We start from the raw sequence: 14,054 nt of genomic DNA, 5'->3' as shown, positions 1-14,054 counted from the left end.
TCCACATTAGCGGCCGAGATGTTGTTTGAAATGGGAAAATTGCTGGCAAACTGCTCCATTAGCGGTTCCAGTAACAAATACTCTCTTCCCCCAATGAAGATGAGATCGCAGAGGCACAAATTAATACGGCTGTCTCCCCGACTCTGCAGCGGGGATTACTCTTCAAGATGAATGGGCTCATCCCCGCCAGAAATGCACCCACTAGATGTAGCCTCCAAGGGAGCCACTTCCGCCCGTCTGTTCCTTCTGCTCCCACCATCCCTCTCTGCACACGCTTTTTTGGGCGTCTTCCCAGCCGAGAGTTCAGGGAACATCCATGCCAGATGAGGAGTTGATGAAAATATCCGTGCCTTGGAGAAAAGGGAGATGGACGAGGAGAGGCTGAGTCCTTAGCCGAAGCCAGGGCATCCCTCATCCCTTCTAACAGAGGGAGACCTATGGCCCACCACACCAGTTCTTGGTGACAGGAAGTCATCTAAGAAGCAGGAGAGGAAAGCATTGAGATGCTCCTTTGTTCCCCGTGGCTCCTTATATTCAAGGGAGTTCTGGGCCCTGGGCCTGTAGCACTTCTTATTCTGGAGTCCTAGGAGAGGAAGCACTTCAGTAAAGTCTATAAGGTGGTAACGCCACGGATTCTAGCAGCAGCCTGGAGTGGGGGGTGGTCCAGCTGGAGCCTCTAGAGCCCTCAGGGTGCCAGGGAGCCGTTTTGATGGCTGTCAGGCTGGAAGCCTAAAGACTTGAAGGCCGTTTCTCCAGCACATTAGAATAGCCCATTGAAAAGCCCCAGAAACAAATATCTAATGTTGTTATATACTGTATATCATACTCTTAAAAACTAATCAATCGGATATACCTTAATTAAGAAACCAGAAGTGAAGTCAGCCATTGTCACTTCGGCCTGTTTGATCCCCCTGTGGCAGGGGGATTGGGTCTGTAACTGAAAGCTGACGTGCTTCTCTGGCCAATGGGCCTTGCTAGCCCACGGGTCACTTCTTCTTTTTCCCTTTATCCCTTCGACTTTTTCAGCACTCTGGTGCTACAGCTTTTTGAAGAAGGCCTCTGCCTTCAAAGATGGCTTATAAGAAGCAAGAGCCAGACTCCTCAATTACTTTTCTAATTTTTCCAGAGCCCATTAGATCCTGGGACGAGTGCTCCATCCACCAGAACACGAGTTTCTAGCTTTCACATGGTCTTTGCCTGGTGTTCTGGAACCAACATGGATGCGTGTGATGAGAGGGACCATCCTGTCCTCGAGGCCCTCAGCCACCCCCTGTAGACAGGTGGGTGGTTAACTAACTCTTCTCTGCTCTGTTTCTCAGACGCCTGGAACAGAACTCCATCAGATCCATCCCCGCTGGAGCCTTCACCCAGTACAAGAAGCTGAAGCGAATGTGAGTTTTCCCTGGGGGGAGTCAAGGCCGATGTTTCCATGTGGGGGGTGATGTGTCCTGGTTCCTGGGCAAGCTGCCCAGCGGACAATCTGCGTCACATTCTTCTTGGAGAGGTCATGGTCGGACCTGGAATGCTGTCTGAGATGGAGAGGTGTGGCTCACCTCAGATGCTGAGGTATACGGATTTAGACACCTCAGAACTCAGGGTCTCTCCAGCTAGAGCACACAGTAAGATCATCCGGGTGAGAGGTGGAGCCCAGCTGGCTGAGAAACCCATACCACCATGTGGATTGTCCTCGCTTTCCTGATGTGGACCTGAAGTAGGAGTGTCAGGAAGGCTGAGACAGTGGCCTCGTGTCGGTCGCCAGCGCCCTAACCGACATGTCCACAGCCACGCACACACTCCTCTAACAGAGAGTGAGCGTCTGCCGCGTGCAGGAACCGCAGGGTCTGTGGACAGAGTGTGCCCTAAAGCCAGGTCAGCTCTCGTGGAGCTTACATACCGGAGTGGGAGAACACAGGAAAGAAACAAATACCAGAAATCGGTAAGCACTGGGAAGTAAAACTAAGGAAGGGCCCACAGAGGCCTCTCCGTGCAGGTGACCCAAATGAAGGGTGGGAATGAGGCGCTCTCAGGAGAGAGCGAGTGAAGAGCCCTGGGGAGAGTATGCCGATGGTTTGCAGAACAGCAAGGAGGACTGGAGGGTGAGGGAGACAGCGGTGGGGATTGTGGTAGAAGGTAGGGACGTAGGGGCCAGACCCTGTGGTCCCTTTAGGCCATGGTAAGGGCTTTCTGTCTTTCTAAGTGAAATAAGAAGCCTTGGGCCCTTCCTTATCCTCCAAGCACATATATCTTGCCTGTGATTATCCCCACCATCCCCGTTACCACTGCGTCCAGGATCACTGCCACCACTGTACCCTACCAGTACCCGGGGGACAACAACACTGCCGTTCCTTCCCTACCACAGCGCCACTGACAGCATCAGGCATCATGGCCCTCATCCCCCCCGTGGTGGCACCATCATCATCACCACCCTTCCCCAGCCTGTGACTGCCCTGAGCCCCGCTCTGTGAGTCGCTCAGACCAGGGCGCTCGGAAGAGAGACTAGTGGGATTCAAAACCGGTCCAGCCATTGCCAGCGTAGATATTAAGAATCTGGGAAGAAGAGACACCTTTCCCTTGTCCAGGCCGCGAAATCATCCATCATAGTCCCATCATCAAAATGCTGTTTTCATCCCCATTCCTCACCCTCTCTGGCCCCCACAGAGGAAGAAAGAGCAGGTAGAAATATGCACCGACCGATCTCACGTCCTTCCGCTGAAGGCTGATTCTTCAGTTTCCCTGGAGTAGGAGAGCCTCCATGAAAGAGGTTAAGTGTGTGCTGACTTCTTTTATGTTAAAAATAAACATCCCCAAGAAACAGTGGCATTGGTAGGCTTTACCGTACAATCTTGGGAAGGCAACTTCCCATCTCCCTGGAAATCCAAACCAAACAAGATTTTCTCCTGGTACAGTTCCAGCAGTAGAAACCAACATAATGAGCTCGCCCCGGGCACGGACTTTTCACCCTCCCCTTGGCAGCATTCTTGCTGGAGGAGCTGTATAAATATAGGCCTTAATATTTAAAACCTTGGGCCATTAATCTCCTGGTCTCCCTGCTTCCCCAGCTCACTCCATACCGCCCCCCCCCAATTCATTTTTAAAGCCTAGCTTGATTATGCAGCCAGATAGTAATTTCAGTGAAAAATGACAAGTTCAGTCACTGCCCCAACCTATATCTCTTGCATGATTTAAGTTACTGCTCTAATTTTTTGTGAAGTCCAGGTAATTTAGAGCTTGGCTATGTTTTACTGTCCTTTCTTCATCCGATTGGAGTTGCCATGATCTGTGCATTCAAAATTCATAAGACCTTCTCAGTCACGATCTGGGAAGGGAATTTAATTTTTGATCACTTCTGATGCTACTGATATTTATTATGATGCCCCTTTTTTCCCCCCAAGGAGATGGCAGTGGGGAAGAGAGACCACTTAAAAATTTCTCTAATTAACAGAACTTCACAAGCCAAGACTGGAGTAGGATGGTTTGGGAGAAGTAGGGCCCCTGGTGAGAATGGATTTTAAAACCCTAAGTGTGAATTGCTTCTGGGTATACATAACCACTCTCTCTAACAGATGTTTCCCCTCAACTAAACATGAACCACACCCTCCTCTTACCTCTAATAACAAAACAAAACAAAAGAATTGTCCTGCCTATTTCTCATGGCCAGCTTAGTATAAAAAGTGTTTCCAGGTAAAAACTAGTATCACAGTAGAGAAGCCACTTATGAGGAGAGTAGAAGGCCCTAGAGAGGAGCCCCTGGTCTTCCAGGGCTGGTTACCTGGTGGCGCTGGCTAACGGGAGCCACAGCTGTGTGGTTTGGCCAGAAAGGCGTGTTCTTTCGTTTCTGTCTCCCGTTTCCATGCTCTTACATACAGTAGGATTCCACAGGTGCCAGCCCTTGCTAGAGTCCCACAGCTATGTCCCTTACTCTGAGCCTTGCCAGCAGGGAATTTGCCACCTTGGTTCTGAATCATCTGGAAAGTCCACTGCCTCTTAGCGACCCAGTCTGTAAGCCCTGGGACACTGGGGTATGTCTGAGACCAACCAGATTGGAAAGCACAATGGCCCAAAGGATGACCCTGGCACCATGTGCATGGGAATCACTGGAGATGGGCTACGCATGCAGATTCCCAGCCCCCTTCCCCCTGCTGGCCAGAGCAGACTCCCTGAGGGTGCACTTTAGTAAACACCCTAGTGATGTTTGAGAACCGCTGACCGAGAGTGACCCAGACTCCGGGAGGCAGCTCAGGGCCACCTGCTGTGGACCTGGAGGAGTCCAGCATGGAGGACAGTGAGCGGCAACAGCCTTTCCCACCTGCCTTCTGTCCAGCGCCACTGCCTAGTGTACCCATCATTGGGAAGGGAGGGGAGACCTGGGGTGCCAAGTACATAGCTGTGTCAGGTCACCTGTGACTCTGGGTCCTTCACCTGTTCAGGCTGCCATTTGCTTTCTGCAGAACTAAGAACTAAGATGAAGTAACCACCAGGGGCAATTCCCAGCTGAACTAACACTAGTCCACTTATGTTCTCCATCATCTCCGAGACCACCAGACATCCCTCCCATGCTACAGAGCAGAGCATGTCCGAAAGGCCAGCTGTGGCCTGAAAACCACTTGGCCCCAACGAGGCTAAAGTGGAGGGTTCCTCCCCACCCCGGCGTTCCAGAACTTCTTCCTGCAGGCTAGAGGTCTAAGGAGCTTGAAGGGACATCCCATGATCAAGAAGACAAAAGAGAGCCCAAAAGCAAAATGAAACAAAACCCCAGGCTCCCTCAGCAGGCTGATGGGAGCACGGACCCCACGTGCTGGCCTGACGTGCCTTGCGAGACAGGCAGGCGGAGGGCGAGCAGGAGTGGGATAATCCTGGGCATTTGCTTGTTAAGACCCTTCTACAAAAGTGGAGCGCCAGAGAAAAGCCTGGTGTAAACTGACGGGTTTGTGAGCACAATCTGCGGATTTGTGAGAGGCAATCTTGCCAGCTAAAGGGATAAGCTCGACAGCTGTGCCTAAGAAGCCTTAACCTGTGAAATATCTTTCAACTTACTGGCTTTGGAACCAGGGAGGGAAGGGAGCGGAGGCCTAGGAAAGGTGGCTGCGCAGCCCTTTGAAGGCTATTAGAAGGAGGGGAGAAACAGACCCGGGGAAGTGTGTTTCAGAGGCTGGGGGCAGGGTGTCTGGCCTCGCCAGAGGCAGTCGCTTAAGATTCTGCTTAGATGTGCTTTCTTCTCCATACTCCCTCGGCTCCACCTTGTTGACTCTCCAAGACCCCAGCTCTCTCTCTCCCACACAAAAGCAAAGACCCATTGATTTCTTTTGTTAAAGGAAAGAACTGGAGAGGGGCACTGTCTCTGGAAATGGGAACAGCTCACCTTCCAAGGACAGGAGCCCAGGGGCCAAACTCAAGCTAAGGACTCACAGAAAGTCTTCAGCCTCAGTGAGGTGCCATTAACAAGAACTAGAGGCTGGAGGCTCGGAAGTCACTGGGCTGCAGGAAAGGGGCAGCCTCTGGTCTCCAAGGAGGAGCCGGGTCAGGGCCACGCCTCACGCAGCCTCCTGCTCATCCCCGCTATCCCCCAGCCCTGGACATCACTCCCCTGCTGCCCACCCCACCCCCACCCTGGGCTCATGCCCTGCCAGTGACAGATCCACATCTCAGAGCCATCCTGTAAGAATCTTATGATTCTCACGTGACCCGGAGGGTGCGCCGAACCAGAGACTTAAGTCACTGCTCAAAACCTCTTTTCAGGTCAGGAAGGAAAGATAACTGGGGAGGTGAAATGACTCAGAACAACAGGGGGAAGGAAATCAGCATTGGCTGAGGCATGCGACAAGAAGATGCATGCCTGCACCCTGTCCCTCGTTTGGCCTTTGTTTATGCTGTAATTGCTTGGTAATGCCGCAAGGCCCCGGTGTGCCCGGGTGCGGTCTTCCCTACCAAGCGAGGGCTCACATGGACAAAGCTGAAGTCAAGATGCGGAGGGTGAGCATTCTCTGAAAGCCAAGAAAGAGCAAAACAAATGTATCGTATTTCGTCAAGACACAGTTGAACTGAATGGTCTTTAAGCCCTTTTTCTTGTACTAGGAATAAACTGATTAATTCTCACCATTTTAAATATCTGAAGTGCTTGATTCAGAACTAGGAATGACCGTTTCACACCTTGGAGCTGTGTTCTCAGACTCTCCCATTAATGTGTTTTAGAGACATCAGCAAGAATCAGATATCGGACATTGCTCCGGATGCCTTCCAGGGTCTGAAATCACTCACATCGCTGTAAGTGGGGAGCAGAGTCGCGTGGGGGTGGGGGGGAGCGTTGGCAGTGCGAGAGGGATGTGTATATTTCAGGAGGTGTTTATCAAGGCTTTATGTTCCCTTACACACTTGTGGCAACCTGGTAAAAGAAACAAATATTTCTTCAGGGGAAATTGATCTTGGGGAATATTTCTACAACCAAATGCATTATTTTTATTGATTAAGTGCCCAGCAGCCTTCCCAGTTATTGGCTTCTAATTCAAATGCATCTTCTGCTCTACCCGCACTTCCCCCTCCCTCCCGTGTGCCTCAGCAGGGCTCTCTGGGGAACTGGAGGGACAGAATGGTAATGTATGTTTATGACCAGTGCACCCATTTTGCCCATCTGTGTGACCTTGTCAAGGGAGAAGCTAATTTTCTTCCCCTGATTTTCAGGCTTTTTCTCCAAACCAACCTCACGGCCTTTGTTCTGAGTAAGCATCCCTCCCATCCTGGAAGGCCTTCTTTTCTTGGATATTGCAATCCTAGGGCAGCCTCCTGGGTGGAGCCACTGCCTCGCCCTCTGGGGACTCAGAGACCCACAGGGGCAAGAAGGCGTGGAGCTTTGTCCTGATTCTGTCAGTGACTCACCTGTCATGTGGCACAGGGGATGCCCCTTGAGTCTACTGTATATTTTCCCATCAGACAAAATGGGGATGGGGCTATCTTTCCTGTCTAACCCACATTCAGTGGTGACCATGATTAAAATAATTGGCAGTACCTATGAAGCCCTAAGGGTGTGCCAGGGGTCTTGCAGGTTCATGCTCTTAACAACCTAAAACAGAGACTCCATCCTCATTTCTTTTACAATAGAAGGAATCAGGTGATCTAAACTCTACATAAATAGGATTTTTTTTTTATTTTTTTAAAAGATTTTATTTATTTATTTGACAGAGATCACAAGTAGGCAGAGAGGCAGGCAGAGAGAGAGAGGAAGGGAAGCAGGCTCCCTGCTGAGCAGAGAGCCCGATGTAGGGCTCGATCCCAGGACCCTGGGATCATCACCTGAGCTAATGGCAGAGGCTTTAACCCACTGAGCCACCCAGGCACCCCATGAACAGAAATTTTTACCTCTCTTGATCCTGGCTGAATCTCTGGCACCTTAAACAGCACCTGGCTTATAGTAATTACACAAAAATAAAGTTTGTCGAATAAGTATAATTATCCAAAGTCCATGACTGGGAGAATCAGGATTTGAACCCAAGCAGTGCGACTCCAAAACCCGTGCCCTCGATTCTTGTGCGATGCTGACTCCCCAGATAATGTGAAAAATACGCACTAAGACCCAAGAAAGGTATCATCAGTTGATATTATTTGTATTATTGGATGACCCGCCCACTGAGGAGGGGCGAGGATGCTCAGAAGCAAGCTGTTGAGGCTTCGCTTCTCTCTGCAACCTGCTTGCTTAATTTATGAGTAGGCAGGTAACAAGATACACATTTCCCCCCACCTGGCCCCATCCCACTGGGAAGGGGCTGAGGACAGGGAAGTCTCTTGATTCAGCTGTTGCCTGCTGCTTGCAGAGTAAATTAGTTTCATTTATCGAATAGAACATCTGGCTGGGATATCAAAGACAGGATTGTATGTGAGATTAGTGTCTGCTTATTGTGCTGAAGATCACAGAGGAGCAGAGAGAGAGAGGCTCCGTGTGCTGCCAGGATCCGATCCCTGCCCCCCTACCCTCCCATTTGCCTTATCTGGCTTCCCTCTGCTAGAACTTGGGCACAATCTGAGGACTGTGAGATGCTTCTGGTCCTGCAGGGGGGAGAAAATTCAAAATCTGGTTGCCAAACATGAAATTGGCATCTCACTGGCCAGTGTTGAAATATACTGGGACCATAAGGGAAGTGCCCCTCACCTCTAATTTATGCATTCATACATTCAAGTAGAGGCCTGCTAGGCACATAGAATGTGACAATGACCTGGATAGACAAGACCCTTGGTCTCGTGGAGCTTGGAATGCAAACACACCCAGCCCAGACTCAGGAGTGGCCAAACTAACTAAAAGGCAGGAAAGCCTTGCCCATACGCATTCATTTGTTTCAACAAATACTATGCTAGGCCGTGTCAGCTCTGAGCTCTAGGGAGGCACTCCAGCCATGAGCTCCAGCCATGAGCTCGCCACACGTCACCCAACGGAGCCGACATTCCAGGGAGCTGAGAGGTAGAGGCACAGAAAAATGTTTAAATAAATGAATACAGAAATAATAGAACATAACCTAAAGAAAAGTGATGTAGAAATAAAAACAGGGTGACAGGTGGTAAAAAAATAATAATAATAATAATTAACATATTTAGGAGAAGCTTCCCAAGGAAGGGATGTGGTCCCTCAGACCTGAAAGGTGGGAAGAAGGCAGTCAAGGAAAGACTTGAGAGCAAAGCCAGGTGGGTTTACTCCCAGAATGCTCCAGGGTAGCCCCACAACCCTCTCCAGTCTGCCGGAGAGTGGTTTGACCCACCAGGTTAGAGCTGTCCCATCTGGAGGGATGATGGGTTATAGGAGAATGCCCTGCCCCAAGTCCCCAGTCCCACCACCCCACCAGCTGCTGCTACACCAGAAGCTTTGACATCAGCTGAGATGAGCAGACAGTGACGCTACAACGTTTGGCACAGAGAGCAGTGGGACGTTAATATGAATTACAAATGTGAGTCTGAGCCATCATGCTGACTTTTATTTACTCATTAATTTGTTGAAACATTAATGAAACAGACCCGCCGGCTGAGTGAGACACTTTTTCCCGGTGGCGTCTGGAAAACGGGGCTTGGCTTATTGCTCCCATTTACTATTTCCTCACCCTAATATTTTGTCTCCTCAAAGACATGGAACAGCCTGGATTTGAAGTCTGAGTGGGGATTGAATGTTGTACCCATTCAGTGTATTTCAGGGCCCAAGAGGGAATTGAAAGGGAAAAAAACAAAAAGAAAAAAGCTCTCCCCGCTCAGTTTCCTCCAGACCGAGAGAAGCAGGCTGTGCCACGGAGGAGAGCAGAAAGAGGCCAGCGGTGGCCTTCAGCGCCTATGCAGAGGGCCAACCAGACGCCCTGGGCGCTGGGCCAGAGAGGCTGACCGCAGAATTCTCCCCCAAGCCCCGTCCCCCAACCAAGTTTCAGAAGGCCAGACCATGAACAGGAGACACAGTGTGAGGGACCCTGGAGGTCTGGAGAGAGGGGTAAAAGAATTCAGAGTCTCTTGGTTCCTGCAGCTCAAAGAGGGGCTGGAGTGCAGGGGCATTGCTCCGAGGTCACAGTTCCTTGCTCTCCCGTGTTTCCCAAGAGCCAATCCTCGACTCAGCAGTTTCTGTGCCACCCGGATAGGACCCCAGATCCCCAAAGCCCCGTCTGGATGGATGATTAAGGAACTCCGCTCAGGAATTCCTAGGATGCAATGGGATATTAAAAGGAAATGTTCTCTAGGCTGGGCTCAGCCTGATCAATACCCATTGAAGACAAGAAGACACGGGGCTGACCAGCTTCCTACACGTCTTCTTTACTGCCGAGGTGTGAGTCATACTAGTCGCTCAGGGAGACACTACAGAGGGACTGCTGCTCCCTGTTGTGGTTTATTGAACTGGCCTGCCCAGGGGTGAAACAGGATAGAGCCCATTTCTCCTTGCCTCCCACACAGCCTGCCTCTCCAGTCCCTGGTGGCACTCACCCGCTGTCCCCCTGGTAAGGAGCGGGGCTGAGGCCGGCCGGAGAAGGAGATGCTATGAGAAACCCCACCCACCCACCCGCTGGAGTTGGCCGAGGCGGTGGCCTCTACGGGAGTGAGTCCCAGTGGCCTTGCCTCCAAGGTGACCGCTCTCTTCTCTGCTCTGTTGCAGGGTACTCTATGGGAACAAGATCACGGAGCTTGCCAAGGGACTCTTTGATGGACTGGTATCCCTACAGCTGCTGTGAGTAGGCCCCTTGTCACTGTGTATGTCTTGGGGACTCTCTGCAGGTTCTTTTCTGCAAACTTCAAGCCACACACTGTACCGTTCTTTTGAGTTTACACATACCAAAAAGAAAAAAAAATCTGAGCTGTCCACCCCACACCTCTGTCACCTCTTTTTGGTGGAAGGAAAACCAGGGAGTTGGCAGAGGGAGGCCAAGGTCAAGGTAAACAAATCTAAATGCTGTAGCTCAGGAGCCTGGTCTGGGCATGAGTCACTGACCACAAATCTGGGGGCTCGGAATGAAGCCTGCGTTGAATCTACAAGGGGCAACGTCTTGCAGGGGTGAGCTAGGAAAGTAGGGAACTAAAACACTGACACACCATATTGCAAGAAAGCTGCAGGGGAGCTGCTGTCGGGCATGTGACCTTGAAGACGGGTGGGGGAGGGGTGGTGAAATAATTATACAGAAGAGCGTAATCCGTCACCAGTGCGACTCTTTCTTGCTAAGATGTGGCTGAGGGGGGATGTGTTTATTTAATTTAAAGGAAGATTTGTTGCCTCGAATTTTAAGCTCTGAGATTATTTATTTGCATTTATTTTATTCTGGTCATTTGAGCTTAAATGTTTGAAGAAGATAATTGGACTCTGATGAGGAGAGGAACTTAGCTGGTCCTGTATTTAAAGATTTTATGATGGGGGTGAGTTATCTCTGGTCTGTGATGCGGTAGTGTGGCGTGTGCGTGCGTGCGCAGTGGGTGTCAGGGTGTGTGTCTGCGCGCACACTTGTTTGCCCGCTCGGTGACCATCGCAGTTCCTGGGAGTCGATCTTGAGTATCCTGGGAGCACTGGAGTAGACCAAGGTCTCAGGGAGGTAAATGGCCTGCCCTCGGGCACACAGCAAAATCAGTGTGGAGCCTGGAGAAGTCGCTCAGCCCCCTGAGTAGAGTGCCTCTGAGGGCCGACGAGTGAGCAAGTGGGTGCCTGTATCTTTGTAAAACCATCCCCAAGTCACAGGTGGTGAGGAAGGGGCCCCCCAGGTCCCCGCGTGCAGTTAAGCAAACTTGACGGTAGGCGTTTGTGGACCAGGGAGTCAAGCTGGTCTCCGGCTGGAAGGGAGGCCGGAGGCTCGAGCAGAGAGGAAGGTTGGCAACACTTTCTCAGGGTGATGCCCAAAGACTCTTCAAGGAAGAAGATGTAAGAATTTTCTTCAGTCTTTCCCTTTCCGCATCTTCACTCCCTACCCTTCCTGTGTCCTGGAAGACTCAGGTCTGGACAGGTCCTCGCAGGACCACGCAGTCAGGAACAAAACGCCCGGTGGCTGTCCCAGCCTGATGGTCGGTCGTCTGTGAGCAGTCGTCGGGTTTGTTGTAATGAAGTGGCAGGTGAGGGAAGGAAGGTTCCGGGTCTTTTTGTCTGTATCCCCCATCACCTCCGTCTCCACGTCCGTCTCAGTCTGAGTCTGTGTGGGCATACGGGTTTTAAGTCCCCCGCCCTCAGGTGAGCCTTGAAGGCTGTTAGTTACAATGACACGCCAGGGCTCTGCGGGGAGCTGGGAGTTTCACAGATGGTGTCCTTTGCTTCTAGCAAAGAAGCTGTAAGTTACAACCACCACCATCAACTAGCTAACTGTAGCTATTAATGCCTGGAAAGAAGTGTAACAGTAGCGTGGGCCTTGAGGGAGATTTTGGGGTGTTGTGTTCCACTGGGCTGGGGTGAATATCCCTTTACAATCAGCATGTCTGATGCAGCATGTCTGATCAGGAAAATGCCCTTGCATACATTAAGGAGAAACCTAGCTTGCATCAAAGTGCCTAGCCCAGGGCATTGCTTGTTGCAAAGATCAATAAATGCATGGGTGGGGGGAGGGGATGCATGTTTTTTAAAAAAGGAAATGTCTCCCAGCTTGGAGCTGACAGCAGTGATATTAATAGAACTCGTAGGACTTTGCAGGGGCAGGGAAGGCAGCTCTAGTTCAATCCCACCACAGTTTTGAGCAGATGGAATGGAGTAGTTGGGAGCAAAGACAAAGCATCCCCCTCACACACTCCCAAAAGTTGACACAACTTAGGAGGGCTTGCTTTCCAGAAAGAAGCAGCAGCCACCGCCTGTCATTGGGCTTTGACCTGCTGCTGAGCAGTTGGAAAGCACGGCCTGATTAGATCGAATTTAGCGTCCAGCCCGCTGTAGATTGGATTTCTCCTTGTTAGGCTGGAGACACTCTGATAAGAAGGCTCTGATTAGAATACCCTGGTAGTCTGGGTAATTTCCTCTCCTTTGACTTAAAGGCTTTTTGCAAGAGGTTTGTGTTTATTTTTCTCTCTCCGTTTCTCAAATTATTGGTACATCACAGAGTCAAGCTGTCTCTGCGGTGAAGTGATCCCAGCTCTTTCCTTCCTGGCACTTGTGAGGCTGCCTGTAGCAAAGTGGGTACATTGAGTTGTCCTGCCTGCACCCCCTTGTCCCATTTCTGCACCAAAGAAAAAAAATTTTTCAGCCATCCCACCAAATTTGCCCCATCCCTGGGTTGTCCTCCGGGTCAATTTCTTCATAGCTTGGTTCCAGCAGATGGCCAACACTAGGCCATCTCGGGCTTCCAAGTTTCTCAGAAGCTGCCACAAATGGGTCTATGTGGAAAAGCTTCATAGTAAACCCCTAAACCCAACGCCCTGTCCTCTGGGTGTCAGCCTCAAAAGAGTCACCTCCTTTAGTTTAAGTCCCAAAATCTTAGAGGTCAAAGGAACTTCGGGGCTCCAAGCACAATCTTCTACCCAGCTGGTGCAGAAACCCCTGCCCCATGCCCTCTATGACATAGCCCACCTGTTCTTACTGGTGGTGTTTGCAATGCATCATCACTGTGTGCTGAGAAGCTTAGGAAGCTACCTTTCTTATACTAAACCTTAGTAATGGCTTCTGGGAAACTCAGAAAAGGCTATTCTCAAAGTCTTTGAATGTTTCAAAATAGCTAGTATGTCTCCCTGTAATTCATCCCAGACAGGTTCGATTCTTGCAGACACTCACCAGGGGGAGCATGTGGTGGTCTATCAGCTTCCCTCCTTAGAACAGACAGCTGGGGAGCAAGCCCAGCGCCCACTGGGACCTGAAATATGTTTAGAGACTCCCTCCTAAACCTCTAAGAAGTCAGATATCCCGCATGAAGACATCTCAGAAGCCACGGCTAGGACAGGATATGCCACTGCACATATGCTCCCAACTCCAGGGATGGAGGCAGCTGGATGACCAGAGAGGTGACCTGTCCTCTTGTCCCGGGCTGCACCTGTCCCCTTCCTCACCAGAAACTTAGAATCAGTACTTAGGATGCTCCTGTTCCTGTCCATTCCCCTGCCTATCCAGGCTCCTGGGTTCCTAGGACATTAGCCAATCAAGTGCCCCCAGATCCCTCATGTTGTAACTCAAAGGTCAACCTCTCCCAAAGCAAGAAAAGCCATCAGCATGTCTCTAGAACCATCACTTTCTCTTCTGACAGGCAGCCGCCAGTTGTGCTGCTTCAGCTTCCCCAGGAAAAAAAAAAAAAAAAGCATTCACTGATTGCGTGGCCTGCATAGAAGTCACCTGAGTGGGGTGGGCCATCATTTGAGGCAGAAGCTTTCGTGTAAATACTGGCTGTGATCGATGTTAAGCCTGCCCCAGGAGGTCTTAAACCAAACCAGACTGTCTTTGGGCTGGAATAAGTTAAGACAACCCAGGCACCTGTTGTTTGATTTTCTTGGAAAGCAGACAAAACCATTTGAGAATCTTGGAGTTTGCCAAGCAACATGCCAATTACAGGGCAGTAAGCAAAACTCCACTCCCGTAGCTCACTTTTCCTCACCAGCTGTTTCTCAAGTAATATCACTGCTACTAATAGTAGCCGCTAACATTTACTGACTACTTACTATGC

The 14,054-nt window shown here is 50.5% G+C and overlaps 1 protein-coding gene across 2 annotated transcripts in view; it reads left to right on the top strand.

Moving 5' to 3' along the window:
- The window catches only part of SLIT3 (slit guidance ligand 3), a 589,038-nt gene that overhangs the window by 477,955 nt on the left and 97,029 nt on the right, over nt 1–14,054 (top strand). For both annotated transcript variants that reach the window (XM_059417324.1, XM_059417323.1), the window contains exons 10-12: nt 1,320–1,391; nt 6,190–6,261; nt 10,103–10,174. In XM_059417324.1, coding sequence (XP_059273307.1) covers nt 1,320–1,391; nt 6,190–6,261; nt 10,103–10,174 — 216 coding nt within the window. The remainder of the gene's footprint in view (nt 1–1,319; nt 1,392–6,189; nt 6,262–10,102; nt 10,175–14,054) is intronic.

The sequence above is a fragment of the Mustela nigripes genome, chromosome 12, assembly GCF_022355385.1.
Source record: "Mustela nigripes isolate SB6536 chromosome 12, MUSNIG.SB6536, whole genome shotgun sequence".
NCBI lineage: Eukaryota > Metazoa > Chordata > Mammalia > Carnivora > Mustelidae > Mustela > Mustela nigripes.
Note: the sequence above shows the minus strand (reverse complement) of the source record. Positions and strands in the feature narration are given on the sequence as shown.